At 38.2% G+C, this 26795-nt stretch overlaps 1 protein-coding gene across 3 annotated transcripts; it reads left to right on the top strand.

Annotated features, from left to right (window-relative positions):
* Positions 1-26795, top strand: KDM1B (lysine demethylase 1B). 3 transcript variants are annotated; one of them, XM_035893463.1, is made up of 20 exons: positions 1-99; positions 946-1070; positions 2897-2986; positions 3764-3875; positions 4564-4680; positions 5639-5677; positions 6779-6983; positions 8098-8282; positions 9428-9604; positions 10527-10601; positions 11951-12088; positions 13699-13759; positions 14821-14948; positions 16390-16521; positions 16922-16996; positions 17865-17981; positions 18818-18943; positions 21297-21419; positions 23382-23534; positions 24126-26795. In XM_035893463.1, the coding sequence occupies exons 1-20, from the start codon at positions 10-12 to the stop codon at positions 24207-24209; spliced, it is 2352 nt and encodes a 783-aa protein (XP_035749356.1). In that variant the 5' UTR covers positions 1-9; the 3' UTR covers positions 24210-26795. The 3 variants fall into 3 exon arrangements, with proteins under 3 accessions (XP_035749356.1, XP_009636233.1, XP_035749357.1); XM_009637938.2 differs by having other exon boundaries at positions 13584-13755; XM_035893464.1 differs by lacking the exon at positions 16390-16521 and having other exon boundaries at positions 13584-13755.

The raw sequence follows: 26795 nt of genomic DNA, 5'->3' as shown, positions 1-26795 counted from the left end.
AATAATACAATGTCAACTGGAAGGGTACGAACGAAAAAAAAGGCATGCTCTTCAGACCAGTCTCCAGACAACCTTCCCCTGAGGAGTTCTGGAAGACAGGTATTTATAATAACTTAAAAACACGTGGGTTTGTACTCTGGTATTTTTTATTTTCTGTTGACATTTATAAAGAAAGTGGGCTTCGTTGTAGATAAGTTAGGACTTAGAATACTTATGCAGGGAGAGGGAGAATTAGTTAATTCTGTGAATAAGTAGGTAAAGTGTCTCATTTGTGTACAGTATTCAGAAAAGACAAATGCTCAATGTAATCTGTAAATACTGGATGTGTTAAAAATACCGTCACAGATTTCTGTACAGCCAGACAAAGCTGTCTGCCCATCCAGACGGAGGCCTAAAACAACACAATACACAGTACCTTTGAGGCCCAGAAGAGAGATTTGATATACAGCTTTGTATCTGGAGTCCAAAAAAAGCCCCAAGCCTGCCCTAGTATTTTATTTGAGGTGCAGACAAAATTGCCACTAATTAATTACAGTAAGTATGTGAAGAAGAGATTTTCTTTTTCTGAAGGAGAAATAGAATGAATGTGTGAGGCTTGACTCATTAGCATGTGATGGAGCTTAAAATATGATTTAAACTGGAAGCTTTGCTTAATTTCTTCAAAGGCATCAGTTAGAATAAGGCAAGACAGTTTTAGCTTTAAATGATATTTCCAGCCTTACTGTTTTGGGCTGGTTTTTTTTTTGTTTTTTTTTTTTTGTAGAAAAACTGACCTACTTTGACAGCTGTTTCATGCTGCAGCTATTTCACAATGGATACAAACATTTTCATTAGTACCATTTTAGCCATCTGATGCTACTCACAAGCTGCAAAACTGTCTGAATGCCATTTCATAGAAGATGCATTTGTGTCATTTGTGGTCAGATTTCAGTTATTCTTTATTAGGTGAAGAAGAAAGCGGCTGAAGCAGCAGATGATGATGATGAAGCGTCAGAGAAGAAATATAGAAAGTGTGAAAAAGCTGGATGCACTGCAACATGTCCTGTTTGCTTTGCCAGTGCAGCTGAAAGGTTGTCTTTCTTTTTACTTGCATTTCCTATGGACTTTTCTAAACTTGCAGCTGAAGTTTAGGATCCTAACTATATTCTGAAAAATCCCTTTGTTTCTAAATGCAGAGGGAGAATTGGAAGGTACTAATACGAGTCGTAAGATGCCAGGAAAATGTCAGAAGTTATTCCTGTTGTGGATAACTTTCTACTGTGCAAGTTGCTAATTCAGATATAGAATATCTTTAGCGTACGCTTATTTATGTTATTATTAATGGTGTCTTCTGGAACACGCCTTGCTCCAGTGAAACTGAGAGCATATTAGTGTAATCCGAGGAAGCTAAACTTGCTTTCAAGATGGAAAATGAAACCCTCATCTACTGCAGAAAGTCTTTATCACTCTTTCGTTGGAATGTGTTGCAGTCTGAGGTGAGATTCTGACCTTGAAACTTTAGGTCTTGGGAGACAGTCGTACATACTTGAACTCTGTGTTCTTGAGTTGTTCGTGGCTTTCCATGTACTTGCATAAGCCCTTTTGCATTCTGACCCTGGCGGTACTGAATGCATGATACTGGCAAGGTGTATCTATATTAAGTAACATGGTAGACCTCATTATGCAGTAGGAAGACTGTAATTACATAGTGTTCCTCCCTCCCTGGTAATTGAGACAAACTTTCCTTTTTTTATTTATTTTCCAATGCTACAAAATAGTTCAGTGCTTCATTTAGGTAGCTACGTGGAGCGTTCTTTGGTAGCAGGAAGTCAATGTGTTCTGCATGTTGTCATAGGAAAGCCAAGTGTCTTGGTGGTTGGGTAAGAGACTTGTAGGGGGAGTGAGCACCTGGGAGGTCAGTATTGGTGATGCTAGGTTTTTTATTTAGGAAACAATAGATACTGCTTAGTCATCTTTTTGAGTTATTTTACATACTTTCAACATTATTTATTTGAGATGAGATCATTTCATGGCTATTTCAGTTTAGTAGCTTAGCTCACTGCTTTTTACCTCATGCATTTATCTTGAACCATTTAATTGAGTTTAATGAGAGTTTTCAAAGTGAAGAGTGATTGCTTTGTCTGATGAGTATAATCTTTGCTAATGGATATTTCTTTCTCAGAGTAATAGTAAATGCCCAGAATGTGTAACTGCTTCCTCAGGGTTTTCTCTCATTGGGTTAAAATCACAGCCAACTCGGTCACGTGAAAAAAAATAGGCAGCATCTGTTTTGTGTTCAGATTTGCCTTTATAGTTTTGTCAGTTGTTCTGGGGACGGGATGTTGAAATGATTTATGAATCAATTGATCACATGTACAAGAAAAATAATAATTTAAATGATCCCTCCCATCCCTGCACTAATACCAGAACAAGATGGAACAAAGTAAAGGAACTGTAAGCTCCCGTGGAGAGAGACTTTGTTGTCTTATACGTTTGCAAAACACTTAGTGTGTCACAGCACATATTGTAAGAGCAAACGCATTTCATGTTCAGGAAATGTCTGCTTAAAGGGTACTAAAGACGGGCTCAGTGGACCATTGTTAGCAGGAGGCTGCTGGAAGCCAGACCAACTATAAAACTGCACATTGTGTACATTTTGCCTCCTTTGCATCTGGTGTTGCTTAGTTTGGAAACTGGAAATGTTTGAGACAATTGAAATGATCTTACTGTTAATTTGTATGACTGCAGTGCCTTGTGCAATTCAGCCTTTATGAATGTAACATAAAGCCCTGTCTTGTCCTGAGTATTTTGTTCACGTTCTAGAATGTGCTACTGTCACAAATAGAAAGATATTTTTTTTTTTTTTTTTTTTTTAAAAATGTGTCATAAAACTATTTCTGTGTCTCCTGCATTACAGATGTGCTAAGAATGGGTATACGTCTAGATGGTATCATCTTTCCTGTGGGGAACACTTCTGCAATGAATGTTTTGACCACTATTACCGAAGGTAGATTTGCCAATTAAGGTTGTGCCTTTTCAGTGCTTATCAAAACTTGGCAAATGTTAGAGCTGTTGAAACATCATGTACCTAAACGTAATACGAAGACTTGTCCCCTGCGCTTTCTTTATTCAAAGTGAGGCTTAGATATTGGTGCTAAAACTGCAGGCATTGTATGGATTAATCGTCAACTTAAATGTAGCAGCATGAACAAAACTGGTTGCTTTAGGCAGGCTGGTTTGTGTGTACAGTTATTCTGAAGTTTTGTCTTTTTTTAAAACAACATCAGAGAATTTGAAATGAGAAGAACAGTTTTAAGTAAATCTATTTTCCTTTATAAAGCAAATTCACTTTACCATGTGAGTTCAGGAGACCTTGCCTCTCTGTGACATCAAATCAGTGAGCGGATTTAACTCTTGTGGTTCGATCAGGCTCAGAGAGTGCTTTCAGCTCCAAGCTCCTTCTCATCTGGGCAGGAGTTGAGTCCCTCGCTACTGAGACTGTTGGGTGCTCCTGTGCTCAGCAGTAGCTGTGACTGAGTCCAGGCCTTAGATACGGGGAAGCGTGCTCATGATCAAGAGGATGTAGTGGTCAGGATGCAATTTATTGCTACCGTAAGAACCCTGACTTTCTCCTTTTTTAACAGGAAAAATATAGGACTCTCTACAGCCTTATTTCTCTATCCTTATATAAAATGTTTAATTTTAGAATAACTGCTGTTGCTTGAAATGAACCAGATACTCAATTTTCTGACTGCTTGCTGTTTTCTTTTTTCATTCTTCTTAGCCATAAAGATGGTTATGAGAAATATACTGCCTGGAAAAGGATTTGGACAAGCAATGGTAAAAGTGAGCCCAGTCCAAAAGCCTTCATGGCTGATCAACAGCTTCCTTACTGGGTAAGATAGAGGGTGATTTATTTAATAGGGTATGTTTCAATGTGATGTTCTGATATAAGTTTCTGATATTGTATGTTCAAGCAGCAGGTTAGCTGAGTTGGGGGGGGTGTCTCAAGATGGTAGTTCTGATCAGCTCCTCTGTTGTGGGGTGTGGAGAAAGTCTCCAACAAAGAACAACCTTCTGTTGCTTTTCAATGAAGTAGCAGCTAAGATGTGTGAGGTTCAGCTAGAATAAGACTCGGTGAGGAAAAGGGAGCGTGCCAGTTACAGGAAAATATGAGTGTGAAAGACTTCCAGCTTTTGCATTTCCCTGGTAGAGCAGAAGAAGAGAGACTGGAATGGAATGAAAGTTTGCTGTTGCTGTTGGGGGTTTTTTTTGTTGTTGTTTTTGAAGTGGTGAACAATGTGGTTTTGCCTCAAAAACCCACTGAAGACCATAGTAACTGGGTGTTGAATTAATTTTCGAGTTACGTTCTGGAGAAATTCAGTCTTAAAAGAGATGGGCACAAGGTTTCTGTATATCAAATGTCTTACTTATGACCTGAGGATTACATGGGAACGAATTTAACAATTATATTTGACAACTTCCTCGCATCTCCCTGCTTTCGAATTGGTTAGTTATGCTTCATTAATCTTATCTGTAATCAGATGGCAGCAAGTAAAAACATGTTTGTTTTTTGACTTGTAGGTGCAGTGCACAAAGCCAGACTGTGGTAAATGGCGTCAGCTGACAAAGGAAATCCAGCTGACACCACAAATAGCAAAAACCTACAGATGTGGTATGAAACTGAACAATTCCACCAAGGTAACACGGATGAGTTTTGCTCATATTGAAACTAACAACAAGTTCATGTTTCTTGTTTGCAGACATTAATTTCTTGTTTGCTGCTTAATGTTTCTAATGTCAAAATGATTGTCTGATGGCCTGGAGAGCTGCGCAGTGACTGACCTACGTGCTGTTTGGACTTTTTGTTTTCCGAGTGGAAATGTCAAGAAAGAAGTATCTGGAATATCTTTGTCTGCACAGTCAATTGTAAAATCCTTCATTCTGAAGCTAGGGATATCAGCATGTACAAAATAGACATACATCAAAATGTTTATTTTGGTTTTATTTGGCCATACTTCGTTATTGAGAAAAGCGTCTGAAAAGTTTGATGAGCTTTTATTAATTTCTAGCAAGTCTGTCATGGGGCTTTACACAAAAACTTTCAGCTTTGGCATGAACATAACTTTATAGTTCCATAGAATCTATATAGTTAAAAACATAACATGAAAATACCAACCATATGAAAATCAGAAGGGTCAGCATTTAATCTTGAAACTTTGTGATAGAGATACTCTTAAAATAAATGAGAAACTTTTTTAGTAGTCTAGACTGGAAGAGTCTTTCTGGAAAATGTGGGATATTTCCAGATATTTTCTATAAAACTCCATGTATATTTTTGTTTGTTTGTTCAAGTGTTCCACTCCATTTCGTGGAACAGAATGTATATTTTAATGTCTGATCGGTAGAAACTAACTTAACAAATGAGAAACATTTTCTGGGGTGTTTCTGCTTTATGGTGTGTTGCGTTTGTTAACTATGCATTTCTCTACTATTTATTTTTACTAACACAGTTACCTCTACTACAGAAGACTAACACATTTTTATTTTGGTTTTTTTAGGTTTAAAGAACTATGCCATAGAAAAATTACTTTGGTTTATATTTCATTTTTGTAATACAGCTTAAGAACAGCTCTGATACTATTCACTTTTCTTTCAGACTGAGGGCTCAGACCAGTGTTCCATGCCTGAGGACTTGGTGAGTAGTGGCTGCTCCTCCTCATTTGTCCTAGAATATGAAAGCAATCTTAAAGCACGGCATATTTCTTTCATTTTCTTGGTCCTTTGGCCAATTATGGCGGTATTTATGCATTTTGCTCAGGAAACCATAAGACACTATTTGCAACAGAGCCTAGGGCCTTCTACTTTCTCATCTTTTTCCTCTTTTCCCTTGCCATACCAGTTAGCTTTCAGGTGGTTTGTGGTGTCTTTAAGTTGTGGCCTGTGATTCAAGGTTTACTTCTAATTCTCATTTTTGATCAGGCAAAGCAGTATTCAGTTGCCAGCCTTCAAATAAAATTCCCCATCCTAAAATTTCCCTGTCTTTCAGGTGGTTTCTATTTTTAGCCAAGCTTCTAGTCTCCTCTTTTTGAAAATGGCGAGAGAACATCAAAACGTGTTTTCTCCCTCCTCTCCCTCACAATACAAACCCAGACTTGGTGTATGTTGGTGTTTCAATGGGTTTATGATCATGTAACCCTGCATTTCAGATTTAGTATGAGCTGATGTTCAATAAGCCAATGTTGACAAGTGAGGTACCTCTATCCCAGGAAACATGTTCAAGCTTATTGTTGACTCTTGTAGAAGCTTTGTGGTTTTGTTTCCTTAATGCATGTTTTATTTGTAAATTAAGGCTGAATCATCAGCGTTTGCTAGGGTTTTAGAAGGTCTTTGATGGGGACAGCAGAATCTAAATTAAATTGGTCAGTTAGTGTAGACTTTTCTAAGTTCAGATTGCTGGATGCATAAAGGACCGTAAATGTTTTACAAAGGGCCTGATAAGGCATAGGTGTGTTGTCATGGCATGTCTCATCTGCTTTCCACGTGCGTGTGGAGTTTGTGAAGTTTCAGCTCCATTTCTGAGGAAGAGATTAATGCTACAGGTTTTCTGTGTCAGGCTGAGGAAGGGGAAAGAGGGAGAGACAATGTCTTCATGACTTGCAATTCTGAGATTGGTACTGCTAGTGCTTTTTGGTCTCAGTTTTGGAGGGAGGGGGGGGAATTGGTTCATTTTCCACCGTTTTCAAAGTACTGACGTGTTCTCTTCTCCCCTCTTTCCTTCACTTCTCCGCTTGGCCAGAGAGTGGCTGAAGTTTCAGACCATTGGTGGTACTCCATGCTCATACTCCCTCCTTTGCTGAAAGACAGTGTGGCAGCTCCCTTTCTAGCTGCATATTATCCAGACTGCGTGGGCATGAGTCCATCCTGTACCAGCACTAATCGGTTACCTGGTGAATCCAACCTTGTGAAGTTAGAGCACTTAAAGAGCGTGCCTAATTTGACTGGTAAGGGCCATCTGCAGGGCTCTGTTGCTCAAATAGGTGTGATAAATTTTGTCTTATAACTGAGTTTATAAGGCACATACTGCTCCTGGTTCAGAAATACTGGTTCTGTTCTCAGCACTAATACACACTCTCTGTGTGACTGCCTCTCTACTTCTTTGATGCAATTTACTCGTTTGTAAGATAAAGGCAATACACTTCGTATGGCATTTCTTTAGGGAGTAAGCACAGACTGCACAGACTTTTTGTTTACCAACTGTCATTTTTTTATAGAAATGGGAAATTAACATGCGGGCACGTAAAAGATTGTTTGCCTTCTTAAGGAAATGAAGATTTATCAAAACAAAACACGATTCTGCTAGTTTTGATATTGCGGAGCTTTGGGGCTTTGAAGAAAAGGATTTGATTTCTTAAGGCGCTCAGATTCTGTTTAGGTTAATTGTTTTGCTAATGACAGCTCCGAGACTGACAGCCCGGGAGTGCGGATCTGCAGAATAGGTCAGGTATGGAGAAAGGTAATTCAGGATTCCCATAATCATCCCAGAGAGAGCGCTTTGAGTAAAGTTCAGCTTCTGTGTTGTCTCAGCAGGCTTTGCTCTGCTTAGGTGCTGAAAATAAATCTGTTCACCTATTCAACAGATATTTATCTGCTTAACAAACAGAAAACTTCATTACGCAGAGCTACCAATACTGCGCATGGAAGATGATTATTTTTAGTTACTACCCACTCTGGGCAGTATTGGGAGTTGAAGATGAAAGGGGTTCAGAGGACTGCATGAGCCTGTACGGCGATGCTAGACCTCTGACTTGAGTTTAGATCCTGTTCCTCGTTGGACTCATCATGGCATCCAAGGGCACATACTGTTTCTCTGACAAAACTTAAGCTCCAATAGGTCCAAGGCGTACCCATCAGGTAGCAGGACAATAATGAATACTGCACAGCCTGGAGGGTAGGAGAGGGGAGAGCAATATAAATTAAATCATTCTGAAGGTGGCTAGGGGCTGGAAGGCTTCGTTACTTTTTATCTGTGCGAGGGTCAATGGATCATCTTGGAGGGAAAAGGATGTGATGAAGATACGATGGAATATGACTAGTTCTTGGTGTGTCTTTATTCAGTTGCAGGCATGAACAAGTATTTCCAGCCTTTTTACCAGCCCAATGAATGTGGGAAAGCACTTTGTGTGAGGCCAGATGTCATGGAACTGGATGAGCTCTATGAGTTCCCAGAATATTCACGAGACCCTACCATGTACTTGGCTTTGAGAAACCTGATTTTGGCTCTGTGGTACACAAACTGCAAGGTAAGAGATGCTAGTATTTAGTTTGTTTACAAATAACAGCTACTTTTGGGGGATGCAGACTCTTGTCCTGGTTTTGGCTGGGACAGAGTTAACTTTCCTCCTAGTAGCTGGCATAGTGCTTAGACCAGTCAAGGAGGTTTTCAGCTTCCCCTGCTATGCCAGGTGCACAAGAAGCTGGGAGGGGGCACAGCCAGGACAGCTGACCCCCACTGGCCAAAGGGCTATTCCAGACCATAGGATGTCATGCTCAGTATAGAATCTGGGGGGAGTTGGCTGGGGAGCTGGGGACCTGCTGGGTTAAACCACGACAACTCTCTTCTTAGGGATTGGACTCCCTTCTTAGATGTCTCCTTACGCACCAGAAAAATTGCTCCCATTCTTTTGAAAATACATTCTAAGACTGGCTAGTTTGTTGTTGTGGGGGTTTTTTTGGGGTGTGTTTTATTTTTGGTTGGGTTTGTTTGGGGTTTTTTTGAGTTTTAACGTCTAGGAGCTTCTTTTGCAGTAAAATACAAAAGTTTTAAAAGTATTAATAGCTGGGCAGACTCAGTAGAGTTTTAACTTTTAGAGGGATGCGTGAACATTTCTAAACTGTGTTTGGGGGTGCTTTATGATTTTTTTTTTTTTTTTTTTCATATGACTGTTGGAAAGGGAAGCGATTGTCTTTTACTTATGCTAACTCTGTGACACTGCCTTCAAGGAACCGCTGGAGTTTCACACATCAAACTGTTCACATACTGATGTCTGTATTTATGTGAAGGTTTTAGATATTAATCTGTTTTTTTATTTGGAATGGATTTTACTGGAATGTCATTGTGAGCATGGCTACCAGGTAGATTAATTTTGCAATCAGGGATGCATTTCAGTACCATTCCTGTTCTAACGGAGCAAGCCATGGAATTTGCAAGAGTATCTTCTAGGCTCATTTGCTTTTTCTCCATGTTAATCTATCTTATTTAATTGTTGGCTTACTGTGTAAAGCTGGCTAGCAAGAAACTTCCACAAAACTTGATTTTAAAACGCTCTTAGAAACCTGATTCATGATTAATTTTTACCATCTAGTTTACAGTTTAAGTATAACATAAGTACATGAAAAAATTGAGTATTAGATAATCAACACTTTCTGTTCTTTTTCTCCTTTGCAGGAGGCTCTTACCCCTCAAAAATGTATCCATCATATCATTGTTCGGGGGCTCGTGCGTATTCGTTGTGTGCAGGAAATGGAGAGGATACTTTATTTTATGACAAGGAAAGGGCTAATTAATACAGGGATTTTATCAGTCAGTCCTGACCAGTATCTCCTTCCTAAAGAATACCACAATGTAAGTTGCTGTAATAATCCCTACATTATTAGTGCTATAAAACTACATGGCACATGTAATATTTTTTTGGTTCTGGATTTTTTGCTCGTTACTTGTGATTCTAACCATTTATGTAAAAATTGCATCCAAAAGCAAACACGTTGCATGTTTTCCACGGTTCTCATCTGCCTTCAATGGCTGTGGAAACTACAGACGTGGGACTCCTCCCAGCAAGGTTTTTGTTTGCACAAAAATCTATGGAATTGAGTCCTATGGATTTGTGCTTCTTATGAGCTTCTCAAATGGGTGGGAACTGTGTGAAAAATACACAATACACTTAGGTTCTTCTCATGGTTTAACCTTGTAATACACCTCTGCTTCCATAGTGAGGAAGTGAGGGTTTGCAAGAACTATGATTAAAGGGTACATATTTATGACTAGCAATTTGCTTGACAGCACACAGAAACTTATCAAATTAATGTATTCTGTAATGGAATATCTCCTAGAAATTGTAAGCTGATTTATGTTTGGAAAGTGTATTTGTATATCTCTTTAATTTATAAAATAGTTTTTACTGGTCAACCCAATTTGTGATTGAAATCATTACAAGGTAAGTGTGTTTCTTGTCTGACAGCTTCAGTTAGATTTTTTGTTACTTGACTGATAACTTCAGCTGTTTCTGTTAAAAGAAATGGAGACATCTGCTTTGAAAGTGCTTGAAAATTGTAACTCCTTTCAAAGCTACAGTTGATCTTTTCTCTATATTAAATGCACTATCATCTTTAAAAGTTACCACTGATTACTTTAGAGGACAAGAGAGCCTAGACTTCTGAAACCTACAGGTATTTTTAACTTGAGCAAGAAGAAAATGTGTGCAATGATATTTTCTATTTTAGTTCTAACTATATTTTTTTTTACTTTAAATCTTTTATTATTTTTTTAGAAATCTGTCATCATTGTTGGGGCTGGTGCAGCAGGATTAGCAGCAGCCCGGCAACTGCACAACTTTGGAATTAAGGTAAGAAACTTTAGAGTGCATTACTTAAAAAATCAGACTTCCTCTGCTTTTAAAGCATGAAAATGAAAAAAATTACATTCTTGTTGCAAACATTTATGTATAAGGCATCCTGATTAATTTGTAAAATCTGGGGGCTTATTGAGTAAGTCTACTGTTTAAAACTAGCATTTATTTGTATCTAAAAGTCAACAAAGCATGCAGTGAATGTTTTACATAAACTTGTGTTGGGAGGAAAAGGGAGATATGGATATTCATGTCCAAATAATTGGACTGTAGATGATGGCTGTTTAAATGAGGTGAAATTTTCTTTCCTTTGTGCCCTTTGGGTAGTTGTTGCTTATTAAAAACAAGCAAGCCACATGTATTTCCCTTTCCCCTCATATTTATCATTATTGACAGTGTGATCTCACAATATTTACATGTTGACATAATTTTACACATCAGAATATTCTTATGAAAATCTATGGGACTCCTAACACATGAAGTGTTTGCAGGGCTGATGTTTAAGGAAATGAATAAGCATCTGACTTTCTGGATTTATATGTTCATGTATCTATATAAAAACCTGAATCCTATAGCCCCATTATCTCATTCTTTGGTTGCTAAATAGCAAATTGCAGTGCAGCCTTTTTGCACATCAAGTCCTGCGGAAAGCCATCCTGCAGTAAAATACATAAATATCAACTGGCAGGACTTTTTTTTAATATATAAAATATGTTATATATATATACACACATACACCTTCTTGCTTTCTACTATTCTGGAGAGATGCAAGTTCTCTAAAAAGACTTCATCTGAAAATAAAAAGATAATATAAGTAAGGGGAAACATACTCAGTTAGACATCTGGTCCAGGACCCTGCATCTGCCCGTGACAAGTCATGGATGCTGAAGGAGGTATGTATGAATGGTGGAAATACATAAGAATGTGGTTTTGTTGAAATACCCCAGGAATAAATTTTTTTGAAAGGTGTATGGACTTCCTCAGATGGACATTGCACCCAGATCACTGTGTTCCACAGCCTGCAGCATGCCTTAAGCTCCAATTTTGAGACTTCCTGAATAGGTCTTTAGCTTTTTTAAAAAGAAGGCTTATTTTTGTTAAGAGTTGTTTCTTAAAGTAACAGTTATTTTATATGTGTATATCCCAAAGGGTAGCCTTTAAAAGACAATTTAAATGCATAAATTAGCTATATCCACAAATGAAAATAAAGTGTTAAGAATTGTTAGCACTGCTGGATTGCTTGGGGGTTTTTTTGTTTTGTTTTGTTTCCCCCTTTGCTCTGGAGTTGAACAGGTATGTTTCATATAATCAAATCTTACAATTTACTAAGCTGCGTTGTGTCATAGGTCATTATCTTAGAAGCTAAAGACAGAATTGGTGGCCGAGTGTGGGACGATAAGACGTTCAAAGGAGTCACTGTTGGAAGAGGTGCACAAATCGTCAATGGATGTGTCAACAACCCAATGGCACTAATGTGTGAGCAAGTGGGTTCCCTGCAGTGGTCATGCATTATCACTAGTGAAAAACTGTGGTTTAAGCCAGGTTTGGGTGGCTGGGTAAGGGTGGGAGTCCTTTTTCATGACATGATTAAAGCACTGTTCTGCATTGTAAGTAAACTCTGTGTTGCTATTACGTCTTTGATAACAGTTAGGGACAGAGAAAGGCTACAGAATGGTTTTGGGCACATTATGTAAAGAAAAACAAGGCGGCTCCAGCTTCAGTACCAGAGGAAACCACTTTTTCGCCCCTCTTCTGGAGGCAGTAATGCAAAAGGTCCCCGCCAGACTTCCTTAGAGCTAAGAAAGGCTTTGCTGTGGGAGGCTATTGCTATGTTGTTGTAATAAATAGTTCTATGACAGACTCGCCTTTGCTCAGGCTCTATATTTCTAGTCAATTACGCACAAGTTAAGATGAATATGTAACAAGGTTGGGGTTTTTTTTTATTATTTTTGTTGTTGATTTGGCTTGGTTTGGTGTGTTTTGGGGAAGGAAGCTGCATTTTTCCAAGTGGAACCTGAGTACAGATTTTCTTCAGAGAGGCATGCAAATCCAGCCATGCTGGTTTAACTGTTTAGTGCTCTTTAGTGTCATGAAGAAAAAAAAAATTTTTTTTTTTCCTTTTTAAAATCATGTTTCGGTTATGAGGTGAAGAGCAATGACTTCTGAATACACATTGGGTGCCCATCCCTTTGTGGTCATTAGATGTCAACTTTCATTCAAAGTACCACTGTATCTTGAAGAGATCTACAGCAGTGACCAACGGCCTAGAGAGATGTGAGGATATGTGAAAAACCCTGGAGCGCACCCTAAGTGACAAGGCCCTAGGAAGAAGTTAGCGCTTTATTTGTGCTATTTTCCCTAGACTGACTCTGTGGAACATAAAAAGGTCTTTATTCTGACTTAGCTCTCTTGTGTGTTTGACACAAGTTGGATACAAGCAGAGCAAGATACTAGGTTTAATTACAAATAATTTCCTTCTTTGCCTGTTTGTTAATTAAACTGGTGGTAACTGGCAAGCAACATCCTGTCAATTCCTGAATGCAGGGAACTGTTTGGGCATCTGGCACCAGAAAGTTGTAGAAAAGAACGGATTTTAATGGTGATTTAGAGAATAAGGTGAGGTAGAAATGAGGGAGACTGGTTCATCGTGTTTGATTACCAGACCCAACATCTCTGTACTAGTCCCTGGCCTGCTGGAAAAGTTGGAGATGAGGTTTCTGGAAATGCCCAATAAAGAAAAGGATGGAAAAGCCAGAAACAACAGTTTGTGGACAATTAACAGATAGAAGGGGTTTTGGTATTCCAGTTTTAGGAGAATGAGAGTTTTGAGTTAATCTGACTAATTATTTAAAATCCTGGATGTTTTTCAAGTGGCATCACTGAAATCTGAGGGATTCACCTTACTGTAAATAACTTTGAGCAGGCTAGGCACTGTAGTTTTTCTATACTTAAAAAGCAATAAAATGTCTTTTTCTTAAGCTTGGCATTAAAATGCACAAACTAGGGGAGAAATGTGACTTGATCCAGGAAGGTGGAAGGATAACAGATCCCACTATTGATAAACGTATGGACTTTCATTTCAATGCCATCCTAGATGTCGTCTCGGAGTGGAGAAAAGATAAAACCCAACATCAGGATGTTCCTCTTGGTGGTAAGTGGGAGTTGTATTGCAAAGTGAAGATGTTTGCTGTATTCACAGAGTTTTATATTAAATTGGCTTTTACATCGGACATTTTTAGAAGTGTATGGCTGTACGTCTGACCTTAAGTCCAACAGTGATAACCTGGCTCTATGGAGGACAAAGGGAGATTGACTATTGTATACACACAGACCAAAACGTCACTTGTAACTTTTAAGGAAGTCTAATTTGAAGGCTTTTATAATACTGTATGACTTCTGATGTAGTACCTTATTTTCATGAGGTAGCTTTTTCAGTATAACCAGTGGCACTAGCAGTTCAAAAGACTTGCTTCTTGCTGAAGCAGGCCATAACTAGCCATAACTCTTCTACTTTTTGACTAAGCTGTCTAAAAAAGAGCCTGATCAAAGCCTTCTGCTGCCAAGAATAGTCCCATCTCCATTGGTAACGCCTCCCACCACACTTACAGCATGCAAGCACATTCAACAAGGAAAAATAAACTTGCTCAGAAATGTCTGCCTCCCAAATCTTTTTAGCATGGATTCTGTAAGACAGAATTGGTAACTCCTATATTCTTTAGTGAACTCTGGATCAAATTTCTCTGCTTTTTTGGTTTTGTAAAAATTAAGCAGGATTTATTTGCAAGGATTCTAGGATTCTCCATTATCTTGAAGTGTATTTTTCCTTGAAATAGCTTCAACTGTCTATTGAAGATAGCTAAACAATTTTTCTCCTGTCTCAACTGGCTAGCCCAGCTGTGCTGTTGCACAGTGTTTCATTTTTTTTTCCCTTTTAAATAATTTTAACCTTTTTTTTTTTTTTTTTTTTTTTTCCTGAAGCTATGTATGTTTCCTTTTTGAAGAAGATGACTTTACTAGGGAAACCTATGATTAAACAACAAAGTTGTATTTTATCACCGGAAAGATCTTGTGGTTTTTTTCTATGAGAAGAAAAACATCTTAGTGCAACTTAGCAATAAGCTTGAAAATCTCATGATCCATAGAATAGCACATTGAAATGCAGTAGGACTTCTGATGAATGGTGGTATATTCTTATTTTAAACATGTTCTTTCACAGAAAAAATACAAGAGATCTATAAAGCCTTTATTCAGGAGTCTGGTATCCAGTTCAGTGAGCTGGAAGAAAAAGTACTACAGTTCCATCTCAGTAATTTGGAGTATGCCTGTGGCAGCAATCTCTCTCAGGTGAGTTTTGGCAGCTCTGGTCTGAAGTGGTTGAGCTTCATAGAAAATAGGGTTGGAAGTAACATTGAGAAGTCGTATGATCCACCCCACGGCCCCAAAGGAAGAATCAGCTATCTCTAAACTGTTCCTGCATTCCTAACCTGTGGCTTAAAAGCATTGAGACACAGACTCCAGCACTGCCTTAGGTAACTGATGGGAGTTCGTGATATGCTTCCCAGCGACATCCTCTTTAACGTAGAAGTTCAGAGTAGATGGTGCAGTGGAGTACGGCATTTTGCTGAAATGCTGGGTGGTAGGATTCACAGCAGAGCTACTCTTCCTCAGATGATGTGTGTGACTTCTGCTTCTCAGTTCTGTGTTTAAAAACTGAGGTATTTCTCTACCTTGCTAGGTATCTTGAGAATAAATGCATTTAACTTCTGAAGTGTTCCAACACCCTGACGGTGGGCCCCAGTTCACCACTCCTAGGTATTCTGTTGACTATGTGATACTTGGCTTTCCTCGTGACTTCAATTTTAACCAAACAGGTTCAGGAAATATCAAAGTGTGATGTTGTTTGCAGTGCATTATTTACTCGGTCCTGTTGCTTGGGTTAAAGATGTTTAGGGTCAATTGTACTACGGTAGTGGGACAGCTGATTGGTATCTGCAGATGCACAAATCTGATCTGAACTGAGAAGCACATAAGAACATAACAAAAATCTGCAAGACAGTGCTATACCAGGGCAGTCAATGGAAAATACTTTGATATGTCAAGCCACCCAGGGGAGATAAGAAAAACACTGAAATCTATCTTGCCTTCAATTTTAAAATCAAAATATGAAGTGAATGCAACTGCAGTGATAGGAATTGGCATTACAATAGCAGTTTGAGAACTGCTTCAGATTTTTCACTGCTCAGTGGTGATTGCTTAGTGCAAATATTACCGTTGTACTAACTATGGGTTTGCAGGGGTGGCGGGAGAAGGTCAGTGGAAGGTATCATGGGGAAGAACCTCCAAAGGTGACAGAAAAATTCCATTGAGATTTTTTTTTGTATCTTATTTTCCCCTTCACGTTGGTAAATAAGACTTCAAACAAAAATGGAACTCTTAAGGCTGTAAAGTCTGATTTCCTTGCTAGAGACAGAAAACTGAGATAAATACCCTGCAATCCACCTGAATTTTTGTACTACTTTCCTTGTTTTCTCTACCAAACAGAACTGTAAATTACCTCCTAGTGACCAACCCATATTATGACATTTCTTAATCCAGCAATTCATATGTTGTATAGTGGCCCTAGGTAAATAAGCCGTTTGCTTTTGTCAGCATTGCCATACATTCTGGTGATACACTTTTTTTCTAGTTGCGAAGGGAATTAGGGTGGCTGCTACTATACTGCGGGACCTTTGCTAGTACCCATGTCACCTCACCAGTAGAGACAGCTAGTATGTTCTGTCCACAGGTATCTGCACGCTCATGGGACCACAATGAATTTTTTGCCCAGTTTGCTGGAGATCACACTCTACTAACTGTGGGATATTCTACTGTGATTGATAAATTGGCAGAAGGGCTGGACATCCGGCTGAATTTCCCAGTGAGTCTGGAAAATGTTGATGCAGTGCCTGTCTTGGATTGCTGTGAAGCACCCAATCATATCTTTGTATTCTTTTGGACCAGGCAAATCTGTGCCTGTGGTTATTTCGACTTGTCTTTAAGAAAGGAAAGGACAACTTCAGGATTTCTGGAAGTCTTCTTTCAGGACTATGAGTCCTTAAATATTATGATACAATGAGCTTATATGTTAAAATCATGATGATTTTTCTTTTTCAGCTTCCATGGAGGCTCTTTTTTTTTTTTTTCTCGATATTTCTCCAGAAACTTGTGTTCTACAATTTCTGGTTTGCAGACTGGTACTATATTAGCTATTCTTATCTGAATTTGCATTGCATATGTAGGTTTAGTGGTATAATCTTCTTGAATTTGTCTTTCAATAGGTACAGAGTATTGACTATTCTGGTGAAGAAGTACAGATCACTACTGCAGATGGAACAGTGTGGACAACGCAAAAGGTACCCAGTATGCTTTAATATTAAGGATTTTAGGGAACACAAGAACAATATTGACCATTGTACTTGTCCTTCCCCCTCCCCCCCACCCCCCTAAGACTATTTAGTCCCATTTCTCCCCACTCTCAAAGATGAAAACTCATATATACTAGTGACCTATATTTGGATGTCCTAGACCTATTTTTCATTGAGCATGCTTGAGTTTTGAGCACTAGTTGATTTGAAGAACTAAATACTGTAAACATAGCACTAAAACTGTGAAACAAATAGATTTTTATGTGGTCTTTGAAGTCACAGTTATGTTTTCTGGTTCTATTCCCTGCTCAGCTTTACCCCATTTAGTACGTGAGTCTGCCCTGTTAAAATTTTTTCCTTTGGTATGCAGGACTTGAAAAACCATATTTCTCACTCTTCCTTATTCCCTGTATCCCCACCTGCTTCATGCTGCATAACTTAGCTTTTAGTAATTTTTAAAATTATACATAAACTTGATCAAGATTGGATTGACATCAGTAGTGTTACTGAGCGTCTTTTAGAGAGGGATCTATGAAGGAAGAAAACCCAAACCAAAACAATGACCATATTCTTTCCTTTCAGAAAGACAGTTTTGTTAATCTGAGAGCTATTTACAGGAGGTATTAAAATTAGTAGCATGGTTAGTCACGCTGAACTGCAGGAATCTGTTCTCACCTGAATGAAAGACATGGGTTTCCCATTAGTGGGGAGTAAAACCAGATACTAATCTAGAGATGTCTGGTGAGTATTATGCTACATCCTACAAGAATAATCCAAGATAGTTAACAGAATGCTGTGAGGCATAAGTGCAGTATTCAGCTCTTGCTGCTGTTGTGATTGCAATTATTTCTTTCAGGTATTAGTGACTGTACCACTGGCCCTTCTTCAGAAAAATGCCATTCAGTTTAATCCTCCACTGTCAGAAAAAAAAATTAAAGCCATTAATAGTTTGGGAGCAGGAATCATTGAGAAAGTAAGTAATTTCAGATTAAATTTAATTTTCTTTTCACAGAAACATTGGCTGCTTTGTCCCTGTTGCTTTTGCAATAAATCTCAGAATTTATTATGCATTTGATTTTACTAGTATACAGTAGCCCAGCAGAGCAAAATGCTATCAGGGATCACATGTATTTCTGTTTCTTCAATTTCCCAACTTAATGGGGTTTTAAAAGAAATTGTTTGCAGAATCACTTCACAGCTTAAACATTTTATGCCTAATTTTAAGCAAGCCTTCATGATGGTCTTGGATCGTCCAAAATTCTAATAATATGCTTATTCCAGGTCCTTTCGACCTAATAAATAAATAAAATATCAGAAGAATACTAAAAGTTATGTATTTGACCAGTGTAAAATCTACCCTTTCCCAATGCAAAAAGATAGCGTCTCCTGAAAAGATCAGTCCTAGAACAAAACAGTAACAGCCATAATGCCAGAAACAGGATTGTAACAATGTTGACATTTAAAGGCAGGATTCAGAAACTCCCCACACAGGATGGGGTCACTAAGTTCCACATTAGGTTTGTAAAAATTCTGCTGAATTTCTTGAGCGTTTTCCATAGTGAATTCCATGGTGAATCTGATACCGTCAGTGCATTTGCAATTTGTGAGACTAGTGGGTTTTTTTTCCTTCCCTGTCCCCCTTGGAGAACAGGCCCATATATTTTCTGTTGAGACCCTCTCACAGAACTGGGTGCCTCTAGTAGAGTGGAAAAGGGAAAAAGAATTAGAAGAACATCATATGCTGTATCCAGTTATGAGTTTCGTGGTATGAAATGCTTTAATTCCATCTCTCTCTCACCCTCTCTCTAGATTGCCTTGCAGTTTCCATATAGATTTTGGGACAGTAAAATACAAGGAGCTGATTTCTTTGGTCACGTTCCACCCAATTCCAGCCAACGTGGGCTCTTCAGTGTTTTCTATGACATGGATCCAGAGGTATCGCATGCTAGCTATATTTTCTGTTGGCCCTTCAGAAATTCAGTTTGAAATCTAGGTGCAATAATTACTGAACAATGGAAATTTTCCTCTTCCTCCCCAACTGCTAAAAGAAGTGGAAATGTGTTATTTATTAAGAAAAAGCTGATCAATACTTTATTGTAATAATTGGGAATATTTTCCTACATTTGGATACAAAATAATACACAAGCAAGTTAATGCTTTTATTCTCAAACTATCATGAAAACGAGTCTGTAATACCTGACCATAGATATACTAATTATGGGAAAAGGTCTACCAGTCACTTCCACTTTAGGAATTCTGTCCCCTTATTTACATCAGCTAAAAATCCTGCTAAAAAGATCATGCTGGCTTATTAAGACTTGATGGCTTGCACTAGCCTGAATAACTATGTGGAGTGGCAGAAGTGCCACAAGGACGGGATGTCATCCAAAGAGACCTGGACAGGCTGGAGAGGTGGGCCTGTGTGAACCTCATGAGGTTCAACAAGGCCAAGTGCAAGGTCCTGCACCTGGATCTGGGTAACCCCTGGTATCAGTACAGTCTGGGGGAAGAAAGGAGTGAGAGCAGCCCTGTCGAGAGGGACTTTGGGGTGCTGGTGGATGAAAAGCTGGACATGAGCTGGCAATGTGCACTGGCAGCCCAGAAGGCCAACCGTACCCTGGGCTGCATCAAGAGAAGTGTGGCCAGCAGGGCGAGGGAGGTGATTCTGCCCCTCTGCACTGCTCTGGTGAGACCCCACCTGGAGCCCTGTGTCCAGCTCTGGGGCCCTCAGCACAAGAAGGACATGGACCTGTTGGAGCGGGTCCAGGGGAGGGCTATTAAAAATGATCTCAGGGCTGGAGCACCTCTCCTATGAGGACAGGCTGAGAGAGTTGGGCTTGTTCAGCCTGGAGAAGAGAAGGCTGCAGGGAGACCTGATTGTGGCCTTTCAGTACTTAAAGGGGGCCTATAGGAAAGATGGGGACAGGCTTTTTAGCAGGGTCTTATGTTGCGATAGGGCAAGGGGTAATGATTTTAAACTGAAGCAGGATAGGTGTAGACTAGCTGTAAGGAAGAAATTCTTTACAATGAGGGTGGTGAAACACTGGAGTGGGTTGCCCAGAGAGGCAGTGGAGGCCCCATCCCTGGAAGCATTCAAAGCCGGGTTGGACGCGGCTCTGAGCAACCTGATCTAGTTAGCGGTGTCCCTGCTCACTGCAGGGGGGTTGGACTAGATGACCTCTGGGGGTGCCTTCCAACCCAAAACATTCTATGATTCTGTGATAAACACTAGGTTTTGTGTGAAACTGAGGTCTGTAGAGTCAGTCCCAAACTCATGAATTTCAAAACAAATTCAAACCAATGCATTGACATTGTGTTTCTCTTCCCTGCCAGTTCCAAGCAGACACATTACACATTTATATCTTACCTTTTCATGCTTTTACAACTACTGTGGCTTACTACTTGGCAGCAATTAAAAGGCCATTTTGTAACCTTATGGCTTACTCCAAAAGGAAACCATCCTGTGAAGATTGTTACTATACTATCTGTACTTGCATATGACTTTCCTTAAAGAAGTTTGCTCTTCATTACTTTTAAGCTCATTCTGCATGTGGTTCAGTGTGTTGGTGCTGTCTAGAGACACTAGATGCAATACTTAATTTGCTTGATAGCTATTCTCTGCCAGCTATCAAATTTAGTAACAGAAGAATTGACTTATATAAATAAGAGAGGGAGGGTTCTTTTAAAGGAGCTGAGAACCTGTGTGCTATTCTATAGTCACCACTTCATCTTTGAAACTCCTGCATGGTAGGAGATTTCTTGGAGTGGAAGGAAACATCAGTAGAACTGAACTTTCAGTTCTTGGCCCAAAATCTGCTGGTAAGAACATAGTATTGGCCTAATCCAAAACATACCTAACTACTATTCAAGTAGATTCTCTTTGTTAGCACCTTTTGAAATTGGAGTACAGTTGAGATCGAATTTTGGCACGGAACTGGAGCTTAAGAGTTCTCTCACAAAAAACACCACTGTAAGTGTCAAATCTTTTGGCGTAGCCTTTAAATAGGTAGATAGGAAGTTTTCAGTTAATTCAGCAAGTTGTAAAAGGGGCTGACCGTAAGACAGAGATCTGTGAACAAGACACCAGAAGATGTTAGTAATTTGAGCATAAGTACTGTAGAATAGACACCCTTTACTCTAAGGAATTAAACTTGCTTTCCTCTAGAACAAAAGTTGCTTTGCAGTTGAAAAATCTCTTTGTCAATACCAATTAAAAGGGACTCTTGAAGAAATACTTAATAACCTAGTAATTTCAGAATGTTCTCACATGTTAATGTCTTGTTTTTAGGGCAAACAAAGCATTTTAATGTCAGTGGTCACTGGAGATGCTGTGACAACCATTAGGAATTTAGATGATAAACAAGTACTGCAACAGTGTATGACGGTACTTCGAGAGCTGTTTAAGGAGCAGGTAAGAGAGGCCTCTTAAGAGATGAGTTAATTTGCCAACAGAGGTACAGCTTTCCATTGTATTAATTCATGATGTACAGGAAAACATTTGACGTTTTAAACTACTTTTCCTGTCAGTTTGAGGTAACATGCTTCCTTTGAGGTATGCTAAAAACACAGCGTTTGGTCTCGTGTGAAGAATGTGAATTGAAGTAGCTTAGATCTGTCTGAAGGAAAAAGGTAATGAATTGAAAACCAGAAAGGAACTATTGTACTTTAAAGTCCTTTTAGAAAGGAAAATTAATTAAAATCAGTACTTTAGGCAGGTAACACAAATACACTTCTTAGCTGTCACTTTTTCCAAGCTTTTTTTTTTTTTGGTCATCACAACTTCCAATACATCATAAAAGCTTTAAGCTAATGATTGTGATTCCCCCTCCCTCCATGTAAAAAGCAACTGAAACTACAACCCCCCCGCCCCCAAACCAAACAAATCCCTTGCTCTTCTAATAAGAAACAACCCTTCCTGAGCTGTCTGGGGATGGATGTGTACAGGCAAAATGATCTAGCAAGGGCCTACATCCTGACTGTAAAAAACCATTAAATAAAAATGTCTGCCTTTTTTTTTTTTTTCTTCCCCCAGCTCATCATCTGGATAATAACTAATATGAAAAGTGAGAGAAATCTGGGGCAAGCAGAAGGCTATCACTTAGTAATGTTATTTGCATTCCACTGTATAGACAGTAGCTGCCTTCGTTAAATTGCAGTTAGATCCCAAGGAATGCTTGTGTTAATATTCATAGGTGATCTCTCAAGTTTTACTGATAGTTCAGATGTTAGGATTAACGATCGTGGAAAAACAAGCATCTGAAAGCCCAACTTTTCCTAGAAAATATACTTTTGGTAGTGGCTTTACAGTTACCAGAATCATATGCAATGTAAGTCCACATACCTGCTATTTTGATCTCATCAGAACGTCCGAGGTACCAAACAGGTCTTGGATTCTGGTGCCACTCTGGTGTAGAAGTGATTTTTGCATCTGTCTCCATGGTTTATAGCAGTTGTGAATTTCAGTCAGCTGTCCACAATGCAGTAGGATTTTCAAAGACAAGATAGCTTCCAGGGGTGCACCAGAACTTCTTCTGGGATGTCCGTGAAACTTGCCATACTTGGCCAGCCATTGTCTTGATTTGCTTGAGCTTTAGTCTCTCATGTGCTACCTGAATGGAATAGTCTATTTGTTGATACCAGATGTGCGTACGAGGCAACCAGGGGTGCTTCTGTTTACTTGTCATAAGCCCCTCAAGAGTAAGACAGCTGTAGTTGACTAAGCCTTCATACAATTGTTATCCAGGCTCTTTTTGGTAGAATTGTGTGGAATTTGTATGCTGCAGTGTGACAAAGAATACACAGTATTACTGTTGTGACTTAGCTACAGACACTCTGACTTTGTTTTTTGTTTTCTCCCTGAACCTAGTTTTCAAGCCAGCTCATTTTCTGATCTTAGATAAGTAATGTTATTTCTCCATTAGAATAAAATTATCTCCAAAATGAAGATGACATTTTAACAAGCTAGAAGCAGTAAAGCATCATGCCTTACCAAGATAGAAACTGCTTACTTTATACATAAAGACATGTTGAATGATGTTAATAGTGGTATTTTGTCTCTTTGCAAGAGTATTTATGTATTTCGAGGAGAATTTTTTTTTTTCTCATGTGTAGTTCTAGGTATATTACAATGTCTGGATTTGTTGCATTCAAAACAGTGCAACTGTGATGTTTTAGACATCAGGCAAGCCTAGCAAACAAAATTATCTTTGTGGCTAGTAGTGTAATAAAGAAAATTGGAATTGCATTCTGGAATGTGATCTGTGTCATAATAATACTACATACTCTAAAGATTACAAGAAACTGTTTATGAGAAACAGCAATGCAAAAAGCAAGCTTTTCTTTGCAGCGCATAACTTCTATTTTGATTATGCAGGAGGTTCCTGACCCAGTCAAGTTTTTTGTTACTCGATGGAGCAAAGACCCTTGGCTCCAGATGGCATATAGTTTTGTAAAAACAGGTGGCAGTGGTGAAGCTTATGACATTATAGCTGAAGACATACAAGGAAAAATTTTTTTTGCTGGTGAGGTAAGTATCTTTGTTACTGTTGATTAAGGTTATCGTGGAACTCTCTCTTATGAACACCATTAATCTAGAGGTAGCGTATAAATATTGTTACCTAAGTACGTTAATGTTTCTTGATTTTCACACAGAACCCTCTTTATTCATATTATTGGGCATGGAAAGTCTGCCAAATATTTCAGCTCAGGAGTGAACTGTGTAACCAATAAGCGCAGAACACGACAGGACTATACAATACACTTGCTTTTTTAGTCAAATAGTCTCTGTTACTCCATTTGTGTGTAACATAACAAATGCATGCTGCTGATGGTATAGGTGCATTCTATACTGGAACAGAACTTACCTGCCCCACTAAAGTGCAGATGGCAAAACAGACGACTAATTTTGCTAGTTGACTTGCCTGCAAATTTTGAAGTTGCTAAAAACCTTAAATATTTCCTCCTCAATTCTTTCTAAGAAGTTTTCCATGGCTTTTAAAAATGTTGGTATATGCTAACATAAACCAAAACTGATCTTACAAACTGAAATTCTATCTAATAGTTTTAGAAACAATTAACTTTTTTCTTTTTTCTTTTTTTTTTTTTTTTTTTAACACAGGCCACAAATAGGCACTTTCCTCAGACCGTTACAGGAGCTTACTTGAGTGGGGTTCGAGAAGCGAGCAAAATAGCAGCATTTTAAGTAATGAAATTTTGTGTTTATAGATATATTTTTAATTGTTTTCTGTGGGTAAACCTATCTTCAAGTTTCCTATTTGCTGCCTTTTTCCTAAGTGGTACTTAAATAGAATATGGTACCTGAAGATAAAATCTTCATCTTCTTTTTCCTCTTTCTCCCCCACCCCCCTTTTAAGCCCTGACAATACATATTGTTGGGTTTTTCTTTTTTTTTCCAGCTAAGGTATTACTAGCAAGAGACATTGGAGTCCCTGGCCACAGCTTAACTAGGAGAACTTCTGTTGAGAGTCCTCTTCTGTATGGCTCAAGTCATGCTATTGTAAACCTTCATTTCAGAAGGTCAGGTTAAAACACGACTAATTTAGCATACAGCATTAAAAATGCTGGCAGTTAGTAATGATGATGGGAATTTTCCACTAACTGTGCTTCTCAGGTTGATTATGCTCATAGGAGTTCAAACTTGCTCCCAAAAGCCCAAATAGCCTAGACAAAATTTAGAATTATCGTAGGAAGGAACTCTACTATCATACTTTCCACTTGCAATCAATAACCTTTTCTATAATATCTTTCATATTCTTAGCCTCCACTGAGTGGGCTTTGGAATATCGAGTTTGTTCCTTTAAATCAGATGGCTTGGAACAGTTTACAGTGCAATCATAGAAAGGTTATTGTAGCTAGTAAAAACTTGAAAAATTAACTTTTAACATTACTTTATTTCAAAGTTTGGGTTTTTTTTTAGTCAGAGAAATTCTTGTTACAATAATAGGCTAAGTTTAGATTTGCTTAATGCTTCTGATCATGTAGAAACAGGGCAGCTTAAAAATACAATATTTCTATGGTTATTTTCAAAACAAACTTCAAAATTCATTTGGGCTGAGTAGAGGAACTATCTACTGAAATGGGGGGTGAAGGACTCTAAGTTCCTAATGGCTCATTCAGCTTTTATATTTAAAAAATAAGTGAAGATGAATGAGGAAAAACATTAACACTTATGAAGGGCTGAAACAAGGTGGCTTGCACTTTGACTTGAAGTTTTTTTTTTTTTTCTTTAATTATTAAAGTATTAGTAAAAACAACTTGAGGGAGTAATTCAGTAAGGGCTAAATATCTATCTAATAGTTTTTCCATGGGACAGGGAAAAAAAATAAAATATTTTTCAGTAGAAGACAGACACAACAAGGATATCTGTTGTAATACTGTTCCACTAAAACGGTATTAATGAAAAAAAAAAATTAAAACCAACTTTTAGATCTCTTTCTCCACACCTTCCCTTTAACTTTACGGCACAGACCTCATGATTTCTGGAAGGAAAGTAAGCACTTACTCTTTTCCCCCCTCATTCTCATACATCGACTCTTTTCTTTTTTTAAATCTCTTCATTTAAGAATGACACAGGAACTTCTTGAGTTACAGTGCTTATTTCCAAAAAGCTGTATCCTTGGAAAAAAACCGACAAGCAACCTTAAGAAAAAATCCTACTGAATAAACGCAGTTCTTTTTAAATACTTATTATTTTGGTTTTAGAGTAGCTATGATATTGTTAAATACCTTTATTTAATCTCTAATTTACAAGGTGAAGATGTTTATATAACTAGATGTTTTTCAGATATATATTCTGTTCTGCTTCTTAAAGCTGAATTATATGGATTAATAGGAAAAGTGTAACTGTTCATAATTTTCCTCTACATAAATGCTAGTATGTACAGTTTTAAAGTATGTCCGAGTATTAAACTGTAATTTAAAGGCTATAAGAAGCAAGACAAAATCTTCTGATGGTAAATGATAATCAGACATCAGATTTTGCTTTTGGTAATCATTTGCACTTTGTTAATTTCATAAATTACAGGCCAACTTCTAGCATAACTAGAAAAGATTGAGAGCTGCACATGTTTGAGTTCCAAGTTCCTTTATCGTATATGACAAAATTATTAGGAGGGGAGCTTCTGAAGCTGGGGAAAAAAGCTTATTACTACAAGACCAAAACATTATATTCAATGGCTGCTTCAGCTGACCTTGGTTAAAGCTTTAGTCAGCTTAGTGACATATAAACACACCACTCTTTAGGTAGGAACTGTCTAGAAAGTTGAGCTCAGCATACATTTCTGCAGTCCAGTTTTGTTTGAACATGCTTGATTTTAGGCATATGCTTCCATCCTGTTAATTTGTACTTGGGGTTTTTAATCTATCTGCAACTTCACAGGTAGATAAATCCTATATTCTAGAAAATAGAGATGGACATGAACAAATACTGTCACATTTGGCTTTAGCTGCTGCACATTTCTTATAGCATTAAAAAAAGGGTAACAAATGATAAATTTACCAATGGCCTAGTCTATTAATTATTTGTATATTATTTTGATGCTGAAGCACTTACTCAAACTGCCTTGTGCTGCACTTAAGTTTGAGGAGTAAATAAAATAAGTATGTTCCATTTTAACTTACGTTAATTTGAAATGTGTAAGAACATCAGGCTGGTTCTGAGACTTCATTCTTTAATTAATGTTCCCCAAAACTTTTTTAATACCTATGTTAAAATTTATTTCAAGCATGTATGTGTTTTTCTTGTTTAATTTATTCCCTGCAAATAAAG

The sequence above is a fragment of the Egretta garzetta genome, unplaced genomic scaffold (genome assembly GCF_000687185.1).
Source record: "Egretta garzetta isolate BGI_Z169 unplaced genomic scaffold, ASM68718v1 scaffold14, whole genome shotgun sequence".
Taxonomy (NCBI): domain Eukaryota; kingdom Metazoa; phylum Chordata; class Aves; order Pelecaniformes; family Ardeidae; genus Egretta; species Egretta garzetta.
This window is presented reverse-complemented; position numbering and strand designations above follow the sequence as displayed.

Bases quoted from the DNA above. Each gene is read 5' to 3' on its own strand.
- KDM1B (XM_009637938.2), top strand. From the start codon at position 10: ATGTCAACTGGAAGGGTACGAACGAAAAAAAAGGCATGCTCTTCAGAC. The intron at 5,678-6,778 runs GTGAGTAGTGGC...CCGCTTGGCCAG, and splicing joins GTTCCATGCCTGAGGACTTG to AGAGTGGCTGAAGTTTCAGA. The intron at 21,420-23,381 runs GTAAGAGAGGCC...TTGATTATGCAG, and splicing joins GAGAGCTGTTTAAGGAGCAG to GAGGTTCCTGACCCAGTCAA.